This window comes from Sylvia atricapilla, chromosome 2 (genome assembly GCF_009819655.1).
Source record: "Sylvia atricapilla isolate bSylAtr1 chromosome 2, bSylAtr1.pri, whole genome shotgun sequence".
Classification (NCBI taxonomy): Eukaryota; Metazoa; Chordata; class Aves; order Passeriformes; family Sylviidae; genus Sylvia; species Sylvia atricapilla.
The window spans coordinates 38,418,125-38,438,842 of NC_089141.1; the positions used below are offsets into that span (position 1 = coordinate 38,418,125).

The 20,718-nt window shown below is 37.7% G+C and overlaps 1 protein-coding gene across 1 annotated transcript in view; it reads left to right on the forward strand.

Annotated features, from left to right (window-relative positions):
• CNTN5 (contactin 5) overlaps positions 1–20,718 on the forward strand; it is a 605,619-nt gene that overhangs the window by 563,388 nt on the left and 21,513 nt on the right. Inside the window, exons 17-20 of the mRNA XM_066312958.1 lie at positions 8,075–8,233; positions 8,659–8,808; positions 17,686–17,756; positions 19,881–20,115. Of these exons, the coding sequence (XP_066169055.1) occupies positions 8,075–8,233; positions 8,659–8,808; positions 17,686–17,756; positions 19,881–20,115 (615 nt within the window). The remainder of the gene's footprint in view (positions 1–8,074; positions 8,234–8,658; positions 8,809–17,685; positions 17,757–19,880; positions 20,116–20,718) is intronic.

Here is a 20,718-nt window from a genome sequence, read left to right on the forward strand (position 1 = left end):
TTAAATTTTCAAGAATAGATTTCACCCATGAATTAATATTCAATCCTAATCCTTTAAAAACTTTGTTTAACCAAGTAGTAGCTAAATCCTTTTGTTCCTCTTGGACCTCATGTTCTATTTGTCCTAACTGGCTAATATCATGTTCTATATTTGTTGTTACATTTGGGATGTGGATGCAGCAATGGTCAATTTGTCCTTTTAAATATCCACACACTCCATGTTCTTTCAGGAGTAACATATCTAAGGCCAATCGATTTTGTAAAGTCATTTTGGTAGTAGTTTGTAACTGCATATTTAGTTCACTAAATCCTTCTCGTGCAACTCTTGCTAATCTGTTTACCTGACCCGTGATCTTATACAGCATTTCCCTATTTTGATAATTTGCAACAGGACCAAACAAAGATTCCAGGGCCCACCCGAATTTTACTCCACTAGAGGGTTCTTGCCAGGTGTCATCTTGATTTTGATTATTCGAGACACCTCGTTTTGTTCCTATCTGCAGGAGCTTACGGCTCCCATTAAATGGGGACTTTTTCCAGATTGGGCATAAGGTGGGGAGACCCAGAGTGATTTCCTTTACCTCCCCGTCTACTGGCAAGTGTGTTGTCCAAGCACCATCACTTGTTGCCCACACAAATTGCCCAGGACTTCGGATTGTACTCTTACTACATCCTACTATGATCCTGGGTGCGATTTTGCCCTGTTTGTGTTTGATTTCTCTGCAAGCACAACCAATTTGCAAGGCTACAGCCAAGGGTGACTATTGTTTTACCTCCAGGTTGTCAGAGGTGCAGTCATAAATCTTATCACATGTCCACCAATTTACTTTTGCTGTTTCTTTTCTGCTAGCAGTACCAGTGTTTACTATCGCTGGATCTGTTTCATTTTCAGGGCCTTTCCATTTAATGCACCAAGGAGTGCTTGCCATATATCGGAACCTCTGAAATATACCCACAGACCATGCACTATCCCAGGGTTCTAATCCTTTTCACTCCTTTTCTTCACACTTCCACACTAATGGGTTTCCTGTCACATTTTCTGTTACCTGTTTATATTTAACTGTTTTGTTCTCTTTTATATTAGGTAGTTTTGATGTTATGATTCCCCAACTTATTGGGTCCTCTGCTGCCTTTGGTATTGGCAGGCAGGCTGTTATTCTAGTGGTGTTTTGCATTTTGGCAAAGTCTTTGATTAATCCAATCATCACATTTCAGCTTGAATCGTATTAGGAGCTTCTATTACCTGTGTTCCTGTTTGTACCTCTCTCTTCACTTTAGAATGAAGAGCAGTTGGTAGACCTCCGTGCATTCCATATCCCAAAGTAATTCCTAATGGTAACATTAAAATACATAAAGTTAACATTAACCCCCAAACGAGCATGGTAACTGACACCATTGAAAACAGTTACAGACGTCTTATCTTCAGCTTTGTTGGTCCTACAGCTTGCGCAGCCCACGACACAGCTCCACGAGGGACTTTCTTCACTCGGGTGTAGTGTATCCAAGGTTCCACTCCGGCCACTTTGACGGCTGTAAAGGTGGTTAGCAGTACTTGATGCGGACCAGTCCACTTCTCCTTTAATGGCTCTTCATCCCAGGTCTTGAGGTACACCTCGTCTCCTGGTTTGATATCGTGGACCGGATTCTCAAGACTCAGTGGTCTGTTCCACAGGAGGGCGCCCCGGAGCTGTGCTAAAGTTTTCTTAAGAGACAGAACATAATTATACACATCTTGTTTCCCTGTAACGTGTACATTTGGATTAGGGTTTGGAGATTCATATGGCTTCCCATACTATATCTCATGGGAACTGACTGACATTCCACTCCTAGGTTTTATCCGAATCCCCAGCAATGCTATTGGTAATGCTTGTGGCCATTGCAATTTGGCTTCCTGGCATATCTTACTAAGCTGCCTCTTCAATGTCTGGTTCATCCTTTCTACTTGTCCACTTGACTGGGGTCTCCACGGAGTATGGAGGTCCCAAGAGATTCCCAGTAATCTACTTACCTCTTGTACCACCTTGGCTATAAAATGTGGGCCTCTATCTGATGAGATCCCTATAGGCACCCCGAATCTGGGAATAATCTCTTGTATTAACCACTTAACTGTTTCTTTTGCTTGATTGGTGCGACAGGGAAGGGCTTCTGGCCATCCAGAAAATGTGTCAACCCCTACTATCAAATACTTATATCCTCGAGTTCTTGGTAATTCTGCAAAATCTACCTGTCAGTAATCTCTTGGTTTTGTCCCCACCCAAATTCTTCCTAGCTGTGTTTGTCGTCTGGCCACTGGATTGTTCTTTAAGCAAATCTCACATTTTGACATTACTGATTTTGCCATTGTTTGCGTCTGTACCGAGATTATATCTCGTTTCAGTGATTTTACCAATGTCTCTGCACCCCAATGACACTCATTATGTCTTATTTGTAAGATTTCTTTCATTACCAAGGGGGTACCACTATTTGCCCTTGTGTGGTTACATACCACCCTTCTGCATTCTTCTGTGCCTTCAGCAGATGTGCCAGTCTGTCATCTTCTTTTGGGTACTTTGGCTTGGGAGGTAAATTGAATTGAGAGACATTAAGTATTGACGGAATCAAGGCCATTGTTTTCTGCACTTCCCGTGCCACCTGACGGGCTGTCCAATCTGCTCTTCGATTCCCTTCACAAATTTTAGAACTGCCCGACTGATGTGCCTTGCAGTGCATGATTGCTACTTGTTTGGGTTTTTGTACTGCATTTATCAGTTGTAGGACTGCATCTTGATGTTTAATATGTGTTCCTTGGGAGGACAGTAGTCCTCTCTCCTTCCATAATGCTTTGTGTACATGCACTACTCCAAAGGCATATTTTGAGTCAGTCCATATGTTGACTGCTTTCCCCTCACTCAGTTCTAATGCTCTGGTTAATGCAATCAGCTCTGCTCTCTGGGCAGATGTATTAGGTGGTAATACTTTTGCTTTCACTACTGTGTTAATTGTGGTTACCGCACATCCAGCGTATCTCATTCCATTTTCCACAAAGCTGCTTGCATCCGTGAAGAGTTCCCATTCTGGTTGCTCCAGAGGAGTATCTTTCAGGTCTGCTCTTGCTGAATAGGTATATTCGATCACCTCTACGCAGTCATGTTCCAGTGAACCTTCTTCAGCTGTAGTACCTAGAAACAAGGCTGGATTCAAAAGGTTAATTGTTTTTAGTGTCACATCATCCTGCTTGGTCAGGGTTACCTGGAATTTTATCATCCGACTTGGAGAGAGCCAGTGGCCTCCTTTCTGCTCCAGGACCGTGGTTACCATGTGTGGCACGAAGACATCAATATGTCTTCCCATTGTGAGCTTCCTGGCTTCTTGTATCAGTAGCACAGTAGCTGCCACTGCCCGCAGACATGAGGGCTACCCAGCACTTACGTTGTCAAGTTGGTTGGAAAAGTAACCCACCGGCCTTTTCCAACCTCCCAATCGTTGGGTCAGGACTCCCAGTGCCAGGTGCTGCCTCTCATGTACATACAGCTGAAAGTCTTTAGATACATCAGGTAACCTTAATGCAGGAGCGGTCGTCAATGCTTCCTTCATTTTCTGGAAGGCTTCCTTTGTGGTTTGCCCCAGACGAACAGCTGAGTCTCCTGAGCCTCATATGAGGGTTTTGCAATCAGTCCATAGTCCACGATCTACAGGTGACACCACCTGGTCATTCCAAGGAAAATTCGCAGCTCGTGTAGATTCTGGGGCTCTGGAATACCACAAATAGCTTGAACATGATTAATACCCAGCCTTCTTTGCCCTTGTGAGATTTCACATCCCAGGTAGATAACAGTCTGTTGGGCAATCTGGGCTTTTGCTTTGGACACCTTATATCCTCCCATTCCCAAGGAATTTAAAATCTCAGTTGTTACCTTTATGCAGGTTGTCTGTTCTTCAGTAGCAATCAGAATATCATTTACATATTGGAGCAATAGGTACTGGTCTCTTGGTACCTGTCCTTCTTTAGTCCAGATTTCCAGCTCCTTTGCCAGCTGACTCCTGAATAGGGTCGGGGAGTTTTTAAAACCCGTCGGTAATCGAGTCCAGGTGAGTTAGGACTTTCTTCCACTTCCAGGATGTTCCCACTCAAAGGCAAATAGGTTCCTACTATCTTGGTCAAGGGGTATGCAGAAAAAGGCATATTTTTAGATCAAATACAGTGAACCATTTATATATCTCCTTTACAGATGCTAACAATGTATAAGGACTGGCCACCACTGGATAAATATCTCTGGTTACCTCACTTATGCTCCTCAAATCCTGTACAAGTCTATACTCACCATTGGGCTTCTCCACTGGAAAAACTGGAGTATTGTATTCTGATTCACATTCTTATAGAATTTGATATTTTAAAAATTTATCAATAGTCTTTGCTATTCCTTGCCTTGCTTTTGTTTTATAGGGTAATGTTTAATCCGTACAGCATTTTCTCCTTCTTTCAATTCTACATGTACTGGTTGTGCCAATTTAAATTTTCCAGGTACATCCGTTTCACATACAGAAGGAATCACTGCATCTTCTACCTCCTTAGGAATATTAGGGATTGGCTTTTTTTTATCATTAAAATCTTTCCTGTTTTGACTCAGGTATCATTACAAGTTCACCATTCTCAAAAGTAATTACCACTTCAAGTGCCACCCATAAATCATGCCCTAAGAGCGGAATTGGGCACTCAGGCAAATACAAGAATTCATGTGTTAAAACATTATTCCCAAAACTCAAATCTAGGGGTTGCAGGAATGACCGTGTTTCTTCCTTCCCTGTGGCTCCAATGATTACAGTCAACTTATTCTCAATTTGCCCTTCCATACAGTTCAATACAGAATGTGTATGTAAAAAGGGAAACCTTTTTCCTTCTAAACACAAAGTCACCATGGGTTCCTTTAATCCTGGCTTTCTTTCACATGAGACCATGACTCCAGCTACGCTGTCTGCTTGGGGCTGACCATTCTGGCTAAACCGGTTTGGGCACTCTTTTTTTTAATGACTTTCTAATAAGTAAGTAAGCATAAATAAGTAAGCATTGATTTATTATTAGTTTTTTCATGGCTTCTGCCAAAACCACTTCTATTACCACTCCGACCAGTTCTACTACATCCTCACCCTTGTCTTTGTAAAACTGCTAAAAGACTCTGTCCCTGTTTCTTAGCAGCCACTTTTCTCTATTGTTATTAATTTTAAGTCATCTCAAATAGTTTGTCCAAATTTCTTACCTTTTGCCCCTCCTGCCTTAGGCCAGGCAGGGGCCAATTTTGACCGAGTCCAATCAAATACCGGTGTTACTGGTTTATCTTTATCACTCCCACTACTATCCGCTCCTTCTGCACCCTCCCCATGTCTCTTTATCACAGCTACATCTTGGTTATTTCTCGGGGAAGGAAGGAGCAGGTGAAAATGACAGACGAAGGTCAGGGGGACAGGAGCAGGTGTCAGCAGGGGAAAGAGAGAGGCGTAAGCTGGGGAGAGGTAAGAGAATCAGGTTGGGTGAGACCAAGCGAAGGGGAACTCAGTATCGAGGGGGGGGGCACTGGTGGGAACTGTGGGTCCCACTAACAAATCAGCTTCTAAATAATTTTCTCCCCCCTTTTCCCCAAACTTGCACTCAAAACCAAGTGTTCCACACAACGCTTATCCTGGACACAAGCCAGGCACTGATTGTTTTCAAAGATCATTGTTTTTAACCCATACTCAGCCAGCCACTCTGGCTTTTCCTGTAAATGAAACAAATCACCATACATACCTTCATCCAATCTCCCCTCTTATTTGCAATACTCCATCAGCTGTGGTATTAGATTCGGTTCCAAAGATCCATACACCAGCCACCTCTGATTATCAGGCAAAACATAACCAGGCCACCATGTATTGCAATAATTAATCAATTTATCCTTCTGTAATTCCTGACCAAAATTTTCATCTTTCCTGTGTGCTGCCAAGCACCCCAAAGGAGAAGCGGGTATGGGGGCATTGCCGCCCATAACCCCTACTTTTAAACCCTTCAGCTTCTCCATATGTTACAGTACATAACACCACCACTGCCGAACCTGCAGGGCTTTCGCCCTGTCTGACGGACGGCGCCTAGGCAATACCAGGAATTCCTTAGCCCAACCACGCGCAGCTTTCGCCGCGTCTGACAGGCAGGCACCAGACCAGAATAAAGCACCTTACCTCTTCTCCAGGGGACGTTGTGAGCGGCGGGGGGTCCCGCCTCGATGGGCTCCCCGAGAATCCCTCGGTGCCGGCTGGAGCGTGATCGGGACGGGAGGTCCTCAGCAGCACTCACAGGGTCCCATCTGGGTCGCCAAAATGTTAGCGAGGAAAACACATAACCACCGGAATGATTATGAGGTGCTTTATTGAAGAGCTCTGGGAGCCGGGGTACAAACCCAAATCCAACTCCAACGAGGGTCCAAGAAGGGCCCCGTATTATACCATTTCGTTCCATAACTCTATGTTAATCATTAAGCCTACATTGTTCTATTGTATACATCCAAGCATGAATTTTGTAAATATCTTCTTTTACGATTCTAGTTTGAAATAATAATCATGTTTAGCTACCAAAAATCATTACAATTCGATCATCTGTCTTATGATGATTAGGTACAGTTTCACCCGACCTAGTTCCCAAATACAAGTCGTCCCAATCTTCTCCTTCTCCCCCCATCCTGATTACCCAGGCAGAGTTATACTTGATTTGGTTAAAACAATGAAAGCAACACCTGGTTGCAGTGAAGCAGAGACTCTATTCCCAGCTTCTCTGGTAACCGAAATTATTAACCCTATCCTAACAGTGTCTGTTAGTGCATTTCTGATTTCACTGTCCTCCATCTGTATAGGAGAAGAAGCAAAACATCAGCCTCCAATAGCAAGAAGATGAAAAACAATTAGAAGGGCCTTGGATGCCCTATATATATATATATATTTTTCATAAATAATTATAGCTATTAATAATATTAATATTTTATGGAAGTATCAAGTTCTGTCCTCCAGGACTTATATAAGCTTTTAAGTATAAGTAACCACAAGAAAGAGGTTTGTTTTGCATTTACACATTAGAGACACGCATTTTCCCCAAAATACCTGGTTAAAAACAACCATGTAGGAGGATCCTGAACCAGGACAAACTTGCCGCTAATTTAGTTTGGCAAGTGTAAATGGACAATGTCTTCAAACACCAGTCATATCAATCATCAAGAAGAATTAAATAGGAAAATTATGAATGGGAGTGGGATGTTATAATCACATATTTCTTTGCAAAATTATGTTTGTTACCAGAGAACTCACTTATTGCAGTAGTCACATGGCCTATACAAATGGTGATTAGCATATTCTCATTTGGAGCAGCTAAATTGAAAAAAAAAACTCTTTACCTTTCAAATTAAAAAGTTTTCACGTGATTTTTGTTGGGTTTTAGCAGCCTTTAAATAATTTTCAACCTTTAAAATATTTGGGGTTGGGGTATTTTTACTTTTATTTTAGTAGCTTTCAATCAAACAGTTAATGGACTTCCAGCAGGAATCCAGGCAGCTTTCCTGAGTGAGTGAATTTCAGAAAAAGGATGAATGTTCTATTCTTGATTCAGGTATTAGCAATATTGCCTTTCTTCATTAAGAACACCCTCCTATGCTTCATTTTTTTTACTATCTGTCTTTCCCGCTGACAAGTCGCACACAAAGAGAAGAGGTGATTGTGACCATTCTGTCTAGCCTGGATCCTTCCTAAAGTTCCTCTTTTTTCCTCTCCCGTTACTTTCAGAACAATTACAATGGTGTTTTGGGAGTGTTTTTAAATCTATTTCTATTTTTAGTCCTACTACTGTCACTCTGACAAGCTAATTGATGTTCACTCACGCAGCATCTAAAGAACAGCAACAATCACAGTTTACCATCAGAAATCGTGGAAATGAGGTATCTCCGTGATGTCTTACTGTGTATCTTAGCTCTTGTATTTCATGGATTATCAACTCCACTGAGTCCCTACAGAATGCATCTCCTGTATTAATGCTGCACATCCACAATGATGGTGTAGTCTGTTTGATTATTCCACTTTATTTCTAGGTCCTCCTGGTCCCCCAGGGGTTGTAATAGTGGAGGAAATTACAGACACAACAGCAACACTCTCCTGGAGTCCTGGGGCAGACAATCACAGCCCTATCTCCCTCTACAACCTGCAAGCACGCAGTCCATTTTCTCTTGGCTGGCAGACCGTAAAAACAGGTGAGAAAAAAATTCAAACAGCACAAGTAGACTGTTCAAAACCCCTGATCATAACAGTAATAATCACTGGCAACTACAGGAACAGATACTCATAAAAAAAGAATGACAAATTAAAATCACTGATTTTTTTTTCTTTTTTTTTATTCCTTTTGTGTAACTTAGCAACAGCTCTGAAAGGACAGCACAAAGACACCTGCCATGATGCATCTGTAAATAAGCAGAAAGCTCTCCCCTAAATCCTTCAATCTGTGTCGTTTCAGGAAAACTACAGTGCCAAACGCCTAGCTGCAATTTCTGACATGTTAGATCCTTGATGTCAATCATGTCTGATGACCATGTTGCACCACAAAGTCTGCTTTCTCTTGAGACACTACACGTCAGCTTCAGATTTCTGAGTGACCTGTACATTTCTTTATTGTCTACAGTTCCAGATCTGATAAGTGGTGACATGGAGTCTGCTATGGCTGTGGAACTGAACCCTTGGGTGGAGTACGAGTTCAGAGTAGTAGCAACCAACAAAATTGGGACTGGAGACCCAAGTGCACCATCGCGAGTGATCAGAACCAATGAAGCAGGTAAGGAAAGGATAAAAAGGTTATTATTACAGCACTGTCAGAAACAAGAACTGCTTTAATACAATAATAGACCTAATCTCTTTTCACTGGTAACGTCTATGTATCCAGTAATGACTGCTCCAATGTGATTTTCTTTGTAGTGGGGAGTCCGTTTGTTTTATTTACAGGAATATTGTTAACTTACAGAAATTTCAAAGCTATTCGCCGCTCTTCTACTCCGAGTTGCCCTACTTTTTGTCTTACACTTAAGCCATTGTGGTCTTCCCTCTGATACTACTGCTGCTCTTAAATTCTGCTGCGTTGCAGTCTCCTCAAACAACTGCTCCTAAGCAGCCTCTTACCCCAATTTTTTCACAACTTCCCTCACTTTCAGCATGTGGATTTTTTTCAGCAAGATAAGGAAGTAAAAAAAGCTGCTTAATTTTAAATACCTTGTATTCTAATTGTTCCTTTGTCTTGTACACTCTACTGTGAACAGTTACTACATTTTTATAAATTTCATTGTATTTCTAATTAGGATGTTACTGTGGGAGATCAGAAAAACAAAATACCCTTTTTGGGTCTCTTGAAAGTTACAATGGACTAAATAAATGGAATAAAATTTGGGATCATTGACAATAACCTGGGTAGAATGAAGGAAGATAAAGATAAAGAAGGACTGAGAATCTGAGAAATATACCTAGGCACTTAGAAATACATGTTTTATGAAGCAGAATAAAATAGAGATAGGATTTGGGCAAAGCCTCATATGGGAACTATATGTCAGATATAGTATATAATATATATATAATATATAATATATTAATATAGATATCTATATTATGTATATATATATATATAATTCTTCATTCTTCTTTGCTATTTAGGATGCTTAGACATATTTTGTGTTTTTATCAGTTCAATAATTTTTAAGTGACTTGTTGCAGCACTGTGGAGACCTCATGCCTGCCTCCTCAGTGACCTCCCCACAGGCACTGGGAGCTGCTGTTAGGTTCCCCCAGGACCATCTCTGCTCCAGGCTGAACAAATCCAGCTTCCCCAGACTCTCCTCACATGGCAGCTTCTCCACTCCAATGGCATCCCCTGAACTTTTACTAGTTGATCAATGTCTTTAACATTGTGGAACCCAAAATTGGATGCCCTGTTTCAGATGAAGTCTACCAAACCTATCTGCAGTTGTAGTAAGACATATTTATGTTTTCCTGCTTTAAATAAAGGTGTAGTTGCTAGCTGATAATAAATTTCACTGCAACAAACAGCACTGAAGTGATTTAATTCCCATTCATGCATGTTGAAAGATATTTCCTTTCAAACTCTCCCCCTCACCTTCTTCAAGCTCCTCACATTGTGAAAATCAACAACTTGACAGCAGAAGTTTCAGATGCTCCATACTTTGTTCCATTAGAAACGGATGAAATGAAAATGAAATAAAAAGCACAAGGTAGTTCCATCTCAAATTATTTTTTAAAAAAATCACTTTTTTCACCACCGTTATTTTTTCCTTGATTTTGTTTTATGTTTCATTTGTAGTATAAATTGTTCTGAGCCCTAACATTTGAAAAACTTTTCTATTTATTCAGGTGATACATGTCAGAAAGGGCAAAAACATTTTGGAAAAGTTTATCCTGAAACAGGTTGCACCCCTGGTATTATGCTCTTTCAGACCGAGGAATATTTTCAAAGTTTTTGCAAGGATGGTTCAGTATTTTAATAGACCAGGTTCAGTTAAACTGTGGGCTTAGGGTTGAAAATGTTCGATTTCATCCATCTGTCATGTTTTTAAGCTCCTTCTTCTTCTTGCCCAGTGTTTAACAAACTAAGCCTCTATTTGCTAAAATATATTCTCATAACTCAAGTAAAACTCTTCTTAATGCATATTCATTTTCAATATTTTTTTGCAACTTTACCTCTGTAAAAGTGAATTGATAAATCATAATATTGATCAGCAAAATCAAAATTGAAAAAAACAAGAAAAACAAAGTATGCAATGTGTAATGAATATTCACCTGGTGCTTGGTATTCATTTCTGGGTAACTTTTTACCATTATTGCCATCAGAAAGAAGAAACTCAAGAAACAATCTAAAATCTGCACAGATTTGTTAAATTGCAACAATAAAACAATGGAATATGCTTTAAATAAAGAACCAAATAAATTAAAAAAAAAAAAAAAAAAGCCCAAGCTATTACACATATAGTTCTTAGAAAAATGGCATACTGCACATAATATTTATGGCACTCTTGAAATTTCAGAGCACTCATGATCAGCGTCATTCAGCCAGTCAGTTTTTCCTGAACTTCAGATAGTCTTGAAATTCAGTCTGTTGCCTCTGTATTCCAAAATGCCTTTCACTGATTTTGGGATTTATCACCTTGGTGTAGTTTTCAGATGCCAAAGAGACAGGAAACCAGTAATAGTTTTCGTTGGCTTACAATGGATTTCATATGGGTTTTCAAAAAAATTAGCACATCATTGCCTATCTTAGTGAACTCATTAATCCATTATTTTTCATGGTCTCTCTATTACTAATTTTTTTTTAATCTGAAAGCTTCAAGGGAAACTGTCTATTTGGGTGGTGCCTAGTTCAAATATTATTGTTCTCAATTTCTAAAGGACATTTATGTGACAGGTTGTATTTCAGAAAAAACATGGCACAAAGCTCTCTACTCATGACCCAGGCAGAATAATCTGCTATTTGCACTGATGGTAGATGTGGCCAACCAGTGCAAGTAGGCAGGTTGCTCCTGCACTGGGTGGAAATACAGAAATATTCATCTCCCAGCTGAGAAAGTGACTCTGACTCGTGTTCAGAAAAGAGTTGAGGCCCAGCAGGCTGAATGGTAGCTGTGTAGACAAGCCACAGAGGCAGTAAATATGTGATTCTGGTTCCATTATCTTACACTTAAATGGAAATCTGCATCTGTAGTTTAATGGCACAAGAATATTTGACTGCGGGCTAAAGTAATTTTTTCTCCCCACACTTCACTTATTTTATCACTCCTTATCTGAGACAATAACAACACCTTATATTAGTTCATTATCTAAATGCCTATGAAATAATTATTCGAATTGTGTAAGGAAACCAACAGAATAATAAACAAGTTTGACTTGCTTTAATTTTTTAATTAAACTCTAATCTTGTTACTTAGCTCATATTTAGTTAACATGATTGCTTTTCATTGCTACTTCCATTGGTACAGATAATACCACAATTTTCTGGCACATCTAACTTACAGCCAGCTGCTGCATTTCTGTCAATTCTAGCCTTGATACATATTTTACAGATCCACAAGTTGCAAAGAGCCAATAACATGAATTTAAACATGTCTGGCATTCCACTAAGACAGTCGGGGCATTTGAAGCCTGGGGGCAAAACATCAATTACATTATCTATTCATGGGGAAACATGGAGAGAAAGAAATTGAGTAAAATCAAAGTTTAACCTGCTAATCATGCATGCAAACTTGATTTTACGAGGTAACATTGTAATGCACTCTATTAGTAGCAGACTGTACACTGGCTTTATTTTTAATAAATCCTTATGTTCCATTAAGTTATCTTTATTCTCAGCTAGAATTCCTTCACAGCATAACAAGAAATGTCTCTGTCCCAGGAAAGAAGCTGATCATTTTAGACTAGCTTTATTTAGAGGGGTTTTTGGTTCTTGGGGGTCCTGTTTTATTTGTGATTTTTATAAAATAATTCCAGCTTTTCCCATTATCAAAACTATTTTTGCACTTTAAAAACCAAAACAAAACAGAAAAATAGAAAAAAGAAATCCTTTTGTTTTAGAGGATAACCTCTATCATGTATCTGGGACATTTGCAGATGATGGCATGGTTTACTAAAGCCTTTGTAGAAAATGCGCTTTTTCCATGAAGAAAAGCAAAATTAATAAGTAGGCTGAAATCACTGACTGGAGGATACTTAGACTTTGGATTGCAGGCTCAAACTTATATTGACAAGGAATCCAACCGTGTGTGTGACAGAAGATGGAGCAGAAAAGCACCTGCATTTGTCCCATAGCATATTTGTATGCCACAGCATTCGGGATTTCAGCCCTATAGGTGGTGATCTGGAGAATATTCAGGCAGAGTCCTGCAGTCGCACATGACCCTCTTGTCAGTGAATAGAACTGAATTCAATTTTATAATTAATTACAAACATTAATAATACAGAGGAAATTAGAGCAATATTTCAGATGCTGAGACCAGTAGGGACATCCTGCTTTTCCAGTAGTTGAATGTGTGTGTCATCCATTTCTGGGATGCTGGCATGTTGTACATTTCATTCCTGGACAGCTGAGATGTGTCTTGTTATTCTGGAAGGGTGACAACCTGAGGGTCACCAACTCTGTGGTCTTTCACAGAGTGAAAGCATTTTCATTAACACCCTCCTGTTTCCTTGATGTGCGCTGCAGGAGACATACAGAGACACATACACATGTTCATACATGCATATAGAGGGAGAATGGAAAGCAACTGAGAAGAAAAAACTGAATGTGTAGTAACTTTGGTCTCACATTAAAGAGTTTTGCCAAGCTGGTGACAAGCCATCTTTCCCCTGCCCATAGCTTCTTTGCAGTTAAAAAGTATTGCTTTTCAAAGTACATCTGTATCTTAAGTTATAAAAAGCTTTAACATAAATAACACCAATAGCAGCAACAACCCTTGAGCAAAGGTATACACCATTTCTTAAGGATTAAAGCCAAGTTTATTTTTTTATCCCTGAAAAAAGTGTAGCAATATCTACATTTTCCTTATTTTTTCTTTATTTGACAAAAGTTTCAGAATTTATAGAAAAAATATCGATGTGGAAAATGTATTAAAAAATATAGGATTCAAGCAGAGTAAGAAAGATGTTGTGAACTAATTATGGAAGTGGGAATTGGGAAATCTGGACTCATTTGTTTATAAGAAAACTATAAATTTGGGCTTCTCAGATTAACATCTTTTAGTCTAAAAACAGGAGTTTAGTAAGACCCTTTCTTTTCTTTATCTTTTCTTTATCTCATCTATTTCCTGTTAAAGGATAGGGACCAAATCTAGATACAGGTTGCTACTAAAATAATGCAATCAATTATACTCAATTCTAATTAATTGTAATTTTGGCAGCTAAATTTTTTTGTTTTGCTCAAAAATTAAGACAGACTATTAAATTAAGAATCTGTGTTTTTTCTTGATAATAAACAAAATACTTCAAAATGAGCCACTAGACCTTTCCTTGGGAAAAAGAAGCAAACAAATCAAAACACAAAACAGAAACACTTTTAAATTATTAATTATTCATTCAATAACATTTAAAAAATTATTTACAAAACTGAACTGTTAAAAAAAACATGAACTGGCTTACAAATACTTTCAGCTTTTCCAGGTTCAGTGTGATATTTTCCTTTCTATTAGGAAAATAGGAATTAGGAATTATTAGGAATCTAGAACTATTTTAAAACCATTTTTAGTTCATTCACTGACATAAAAGTACAGAGTGTAAAACTGCTTTCAAACAAAATGCTTATTTATTTTCTTTACCAAATTAGAACTAAAATAATAATTTTGAATTGAAGTTAAAAATCTCTGTCAATTCAAGATGAAATAATCTCATCTCTCTTTCTATTTTTAATTTTTCCATTTTTAAAAACTGAAACAAAATTCAAGCTATACCTTTTTTCAAAGTCAAATTGCTCTGCTTTATTTTTTATAATGTGCAACATAATAAGTATTAATATTTTTTCCAAAACTGAGTACCAAAAATCTTTGAATGAGCTCATCTTTCCAGGCCACCATTTTCATTTAAAAAATAAGCAAAAAACCTAAACTAAAAAAACCTCACAGATAACCCATCAGCCATGAAGACTAAAGAGAAAGGAATTTTTAAAATATAATTAAAGCATCATAAAGCACAGAGCAATTTTCAAAAATTTGGACACAGTGGAATTCTGGAGAGAAAGTGAACATCTACCCCATGTGTTCGTGGTTTCATAGCTACAGTATTAGCCAGCATTTCAAAAGCTTTCCCATTTAAATGGTTTACATTTAAATATAGGTTGAAAATATATAGATGACACCATCAGCATTTTTCAGCACTTTATAACCACTGTTCCCATACATACAACCCTCAGCAGTAGCAATTCTGTGTATATATTTTGTCCTAAATTAAAACTCTTCATTTTTCATCCATATTTAGCTTGTAATGATAAGATACACATGAATTATTAAACAACTGTCATGGCTTCATGTATAAGCTTTATCCTTCCATATCACCTTTTCTTTATTTATGTCTCAAGCATCTAGTCAAATGCTTTGTAGGACTGCTGAGGGCTACATTCTCCGTGCATGCTCTTAGAGAAAATGTTAAAGGGGTTTTTGTTTGGTTTAGAGGAGATAAGTTTTAATAGAGTCTAATTTGACTTTCACTTCCAGCATATCACAGTAATTTCATGAAATTGGAAAACAGTAAGAAAAAAATCCTGCTGTTTGCATTCAAATCAAACTCCCAGCACATTCATTTCAAGATTTTTGTTTGTTTGCGCTAAGTGCGGGGGTGTATTTATTCAGAAGAAAAATACCAAACTTCTCAGCATTGATAAACCCTGAACTAAAAAGGGCCAAATGTCCTTGTTCCCCAGGCACATGTATCCCGTTTCCAAGTTTAGACATCATATTTACATGTCTGGTGTAAGTGCATCTCCATGAGAATTAACAGCACAAAGATTTGGAAGTCATTAATTGCATGGCTACAAACTTAGGATATGAATGAGTAAATTCGGATGTAACACTGATATAAAGGGGATGGTGCTGAAAGTGTGGCTGACATACAGCCTTGGTACCTGGCAAAAAACGTTTTCTTTTAATAGTTTTCTTCACTTAATAGTTACTCATTTTAAACTGTCTCCCTCTAACTGTGTTTACTCTGCTTTGCTGCGGTGCAGGGGAAATTTATTCTTTTGACACATTTATTCTTTTAATGGTTATTCATTTGAAAGAGCTTCACTGTATGAGTGTACATTTTAGTTTCGTGCAAAAGAAATTCATCGTTTTGACAGTTTTATTCTTTTAGCGTTTATTCATTTAAGTAGGGCCGCAGTCTGCAATGCTGTTAACAAGAAAACTCTAGAAAGACGGTGCTGCAGGTTAAATAAGTCCATCATACTGGATGCTTCAAAGGAATACAGCATACTCTCTCATTTCTAATGTGGCAGGCACCTACATAAAAACTCCATTTGTCTCTGTAATTTACCCAAAAATACATTAGAGATGCAAGAGAAAAATGGGTGCTAAATAAGGTTTAAATATGCTCCATTAGAGATGGCATCATAATTTCTGGATGTTAATTAACTGTTAGATGAGGCTTCATCTGCATCTTTTCATGCTAGAACATTCTTCACACTTTCACATTGATTGCATTCTTTCTACTCTTTTTTTAAAGCCAGAGGGAAATTCTGTTTCTGAAAGCAAAGCTTCATTATCTTTTGCCATGTCAAAGGGAGGCAGAAGGCAGAAGGCGGAAGGCAGGAAGGCAGGCAGGAAGGAAGGAAAGAAGGAAGTCAAAGGCACCATATTTGCCAGGTGAACACAGATTTATTGGAGAGAAACCCATTAGAAGTCTCCCCTATCAGTCTGATAAGAGCCACAGATAAAATAACACCTGCCTCATTTCCAACAGCATGAATCAGAATCAATGCATACACTTTGTAGGGTTGCATCATTTATGAGGAAAAGCAGTGTTGGGCTTCTGTTCTTTCTAGAGGAGCGTAGGGTTCAAAGAGTGACTAACCAAATGAATTTTGAAGTCTTAGGTAGACAGACAGGATCTAATAAAAACTGCATTTTCATTGAACTCAAGCTATCAATGGCACAGGAAACACAGAGAACTGTGTACATTTATTTAAATGCATTTTGTTTTATATAGTTCAAAGACACAGTGCTACTCACGGAATAAGCTAAACAACATGCAATAAGGCTGAATCACTTAAAGGCTCACAGCACATTTCTACCAATGACCTATGTACAGCTGTAAAGAAGAAAATAAAAAGTTTTTATCTTAGGACATATTTAATCAAACAGAGAATGCAGATATTGCCTCCTCACAGTAAATAAACTTTGGCCATTTGAGGAGTTTCACTAGAGGTAATAAACAAAGTAAAAGAATTTATACAATTCCTACTGAACAATTGCCATTTCTGGTTTTGCAAAATATGATAATCCAAATAAAAATGGTGACAATAGTTATAATTTACTTTAAAGAATGTCATCCTTTCCTCATGTGCTTTAAAGCTGCAGTGACGAGCTCCATTTTTCAAGAACTGTGGGTAGTACTGCTTCCAGCATTTTGCAAGAAATTGTGAGAGATCTTTGAGGTTAGTTGCTTCAAAACTTCTGAAAGTTGGCTTCCCAGTAGAGCACTGAAAAATAGATTTAAAATAATTAAAATATTCTAAATCACTAGCTACCAGAAAAATAATACGGAAATTATTAATTATGTCCTAAAATTTTGCCTGAAATCTGAAATATGTCAGGTTTCCTGGCATTTCAAGTTTTTTGTTAAAAAATTCTAAACAAGATAATTCCTGTTTTATCTCTTAGGTGATCTGTACAATTGAAATTTTTGCCAATCTGCAGAAGACCTAGTGCTTAAGCAGTTTTTTATTCCAATATTATTTTCATTCTCAGCTTGTGTTTTGTTTGATTTTTCTAGCTCGTGTGGGCAATTCTCTGAAATGAAGCTTGAGCAAATTCTCTTTACCACAGAGTGCTATGTTTTTATTTCTGCTCTGATTTAACAGTCTCATGTCTTCTGCAGCAACTTATTACTATGGGGAAAACTTCAATAACTTGGATACTCTGATTTGTTTTGTTTTGTTTTTCCTTTTTGCACACAGTGCCAAAGACACCTCCAGCTAACGTAAGTGGCAGAAGTGGAAGGCGACATGAATTAGCAATAGCATGGGAGGTAAGGGATTTTTCTCTTTAAAGGTTTTTTTTCATGTTAACTTCTTTGAGGCCAAAGTAAAGAGTACTCTACAGGGGTTTCCTTACAACAAACCTTGTCAACACATAAACACAAAATACTACTCTTAAATATGTTATAAAATTTCAAAATACTGTGGACTTTCATGAAGTTTGAGTAGAAGACATTATGGCATCAGCTCTGAAGTTCTATTGATTCATCCGGCGTTTCTTCCGGATCCACTAGTTTGGTTTATTTGATTTTTCTGGATTTTATGTAAACACTGGATAAAATAACAGCTAAGAGAGGACAAAGGAAAGACTTGTAAAAATTTTTGAATGTCAATCAAAACCCAATTACTTTTAATTGTTGAATAAAAATAAACTAAAGAGAATCTTGAGAACATATTTGTGATGCAAGATGCAACACAAATGTGTGGTCATGCCATACATCATGCCATGGGAGAGTTGCTTTCTCTGCTAATCATAAAAACTAGTAGAACAGACTCCTAGATTCATCATGAACAGTTTCAGATTCATAAAAATTCATATATACATACATATATATATGTATACATACATATATATATATATATATGTGTATATATATTAAAAAAAAATCCATCAAATAAAGAAATGAAGTTATAATGAAAAAAGTTTTAGCTTGCCAATTTGAGAAGTGATCCAGATGGTAAGAGACACACCAAATTCTAATTGTTTCAATTGGCAAATTTTAAGACATCTAAAGAGACTGCCTTCTGTTGGTACATCTGCCTTTTTTGACATTGGCTACCAAAGGCAGCTGAGACAAGGCTGATTTCAGCTTGCTTTATGTTCAGTAAGGGTAAATATCAACATCTCTCTTATTATTATCCTGAACAAAAATACCAGGTGGCTAGAACTATATCTGATGTGAACAGACATAATCCCAGTCCCTAATAAGATTTATTAGTATGCAGTATTCCTATTAAGTGTCTTTATAGCATTTCCCAGGTGACTGGGTTGGGGGCTACTGGAGAATGTTATAACTCCCACTCTGTCGAGGGCCAAAGTTTTCTTCCCAAAGAAGCCAGAGACCTAGGGATGAGACTAGGTTACAAAGTCTGTCTTCATTTTGCATCCTCTGCCCATGGAGTCATGACTCCTTTTTTCCTGGGATGCTCAGCGCACAGCTTCAGAAGGATGGGCAGAAAATTCTGTCTGCAAGTGTAGTTTCAAGTGATGAGGTGTTCACTTGAAATGTGGAGGGGAGAGGATTCAGTGTCACCTGTGCCCTGGCTCCAATTCATTCCTCCATTAGCTGCACATCTATGATGAGCATTTCAAGAGAGGGAGTTTAGACGCCCATTTTTGGACATTTCATATAGGTTTAATACGCTGTCAAATATAGCTGTCAAATATAACCTAGTCCCTAAATTAGTCCAATGACTTCATAATAACTGTAAGCTATTGCTAATTTACTAATTAGCATGAAAAGTTCAATTCATTGAATTGGGCATGTAAGTTTCAGTTTTTGCAGTGCTCAGACTCTAAAACAGATAACTTTCTAACTGCCTGCTTATGTCAGATGTTTCCCAATTTGAGGCTAATTTCACAGGTCCTCTGAGGAGAAAATGTGTTATTTTTCACCAAAAAAATAAGCAGAAAACTTTTTGAGACTTGAAACAACTTAGATTTATTACAATGTATACTAAGTATTAAGTTGAACCCTGGAATTGAATCTCTAAGACTTAACACCCTATTTGGAACAGAATTCAAAACCCAAAAATGTCCCACTGCAGTAGGTATCACACACATCATCTTATTCACAATATACTACTCTGTGTTTTTTACAAGGCCACTGATAGGGGCTATTCCACCTGCAGACAGCTGGTTAAAGCATCCTACTAAAAAGTGGGATGTATAAAAGAAAACCCTTTTCTGAGCACAAAAGCTCATTCAGTAGTAGGACAATGACCTAATTATGATTATTAGGTGAGGAAACTCTCTTAGAAAGTTCCTCTTTAGAAGCAATTGTCCTTAGGAGGACAGCTATGATAAGTAAAATCCTATAATGGAACTGTGACTTGTTTCTAAATTAGTAGAATTATTTCTGATCATAATTAGGTTTCTGAACTTATTTTTTCAGCCAGTGTCAGAAGAGTTTCAGAGTGGAGAAGGATTTGGATACATTGTAGCCTTCAGACCCAATGGAACTCGTGGGTGGAAGGAAAAGATGGTGACATCTTCAGATGCCTCAAAATTCATCTACAGAGATGAAAGTGTGCCACCTCTGACTCCTTTTGAGGTGAAAGTTGGTGTTTATAACAACAAAGGAGATGGTCCCTTCAGCCCTATTGTGGTCATTTGCTCAGCTGAAGGAGGTCAGTTCAACATGAAGTTAAATTGCATATTGTGAGCTATAATAAACCTTTTTTATATAATGCATCCTCTTATAACACATTTTTTAAACCTTGAATTACAAATTTCTTTGCAGAAGTGCTAAATAACATTTAACAGGTTTTGCAGAGAAGGAAGTGTACTAACTTGTCAAGTGTACCTAGAAAGCTAATTACAAAGTTTAGGAATAGACTTATACATGAAATAAGACTGATGTAGGACTATATCAGTCATAATAAAAAAAAAAAAAAAAAAAAAAAAAAAAAGTTCATCCTTTATATTAAATCATCAGCCTTTAATTTTAGACAGGGCTTCTCTAACACTGAGCAAAGAAAGGATGCTATTTTCTAATGTTTCTGAGATTCATGATCCTTCTTTTGATGGGCTAATCACACAATAGCTCAAAGAATAAATTAATTCACTTATGAATGTTCTTTTCTAGCTAATGCATTCTAAAAGTGCACAGAAATAAATTTTGTTTTAATTTTTATTTCATTAGTAGAAAGTTCTGACTTTGCATTAATGTCCCAGTCTTCAATGTGATTTATAGGAATAATTCCCAAGAACAAATGAAAACAAATCTTGAA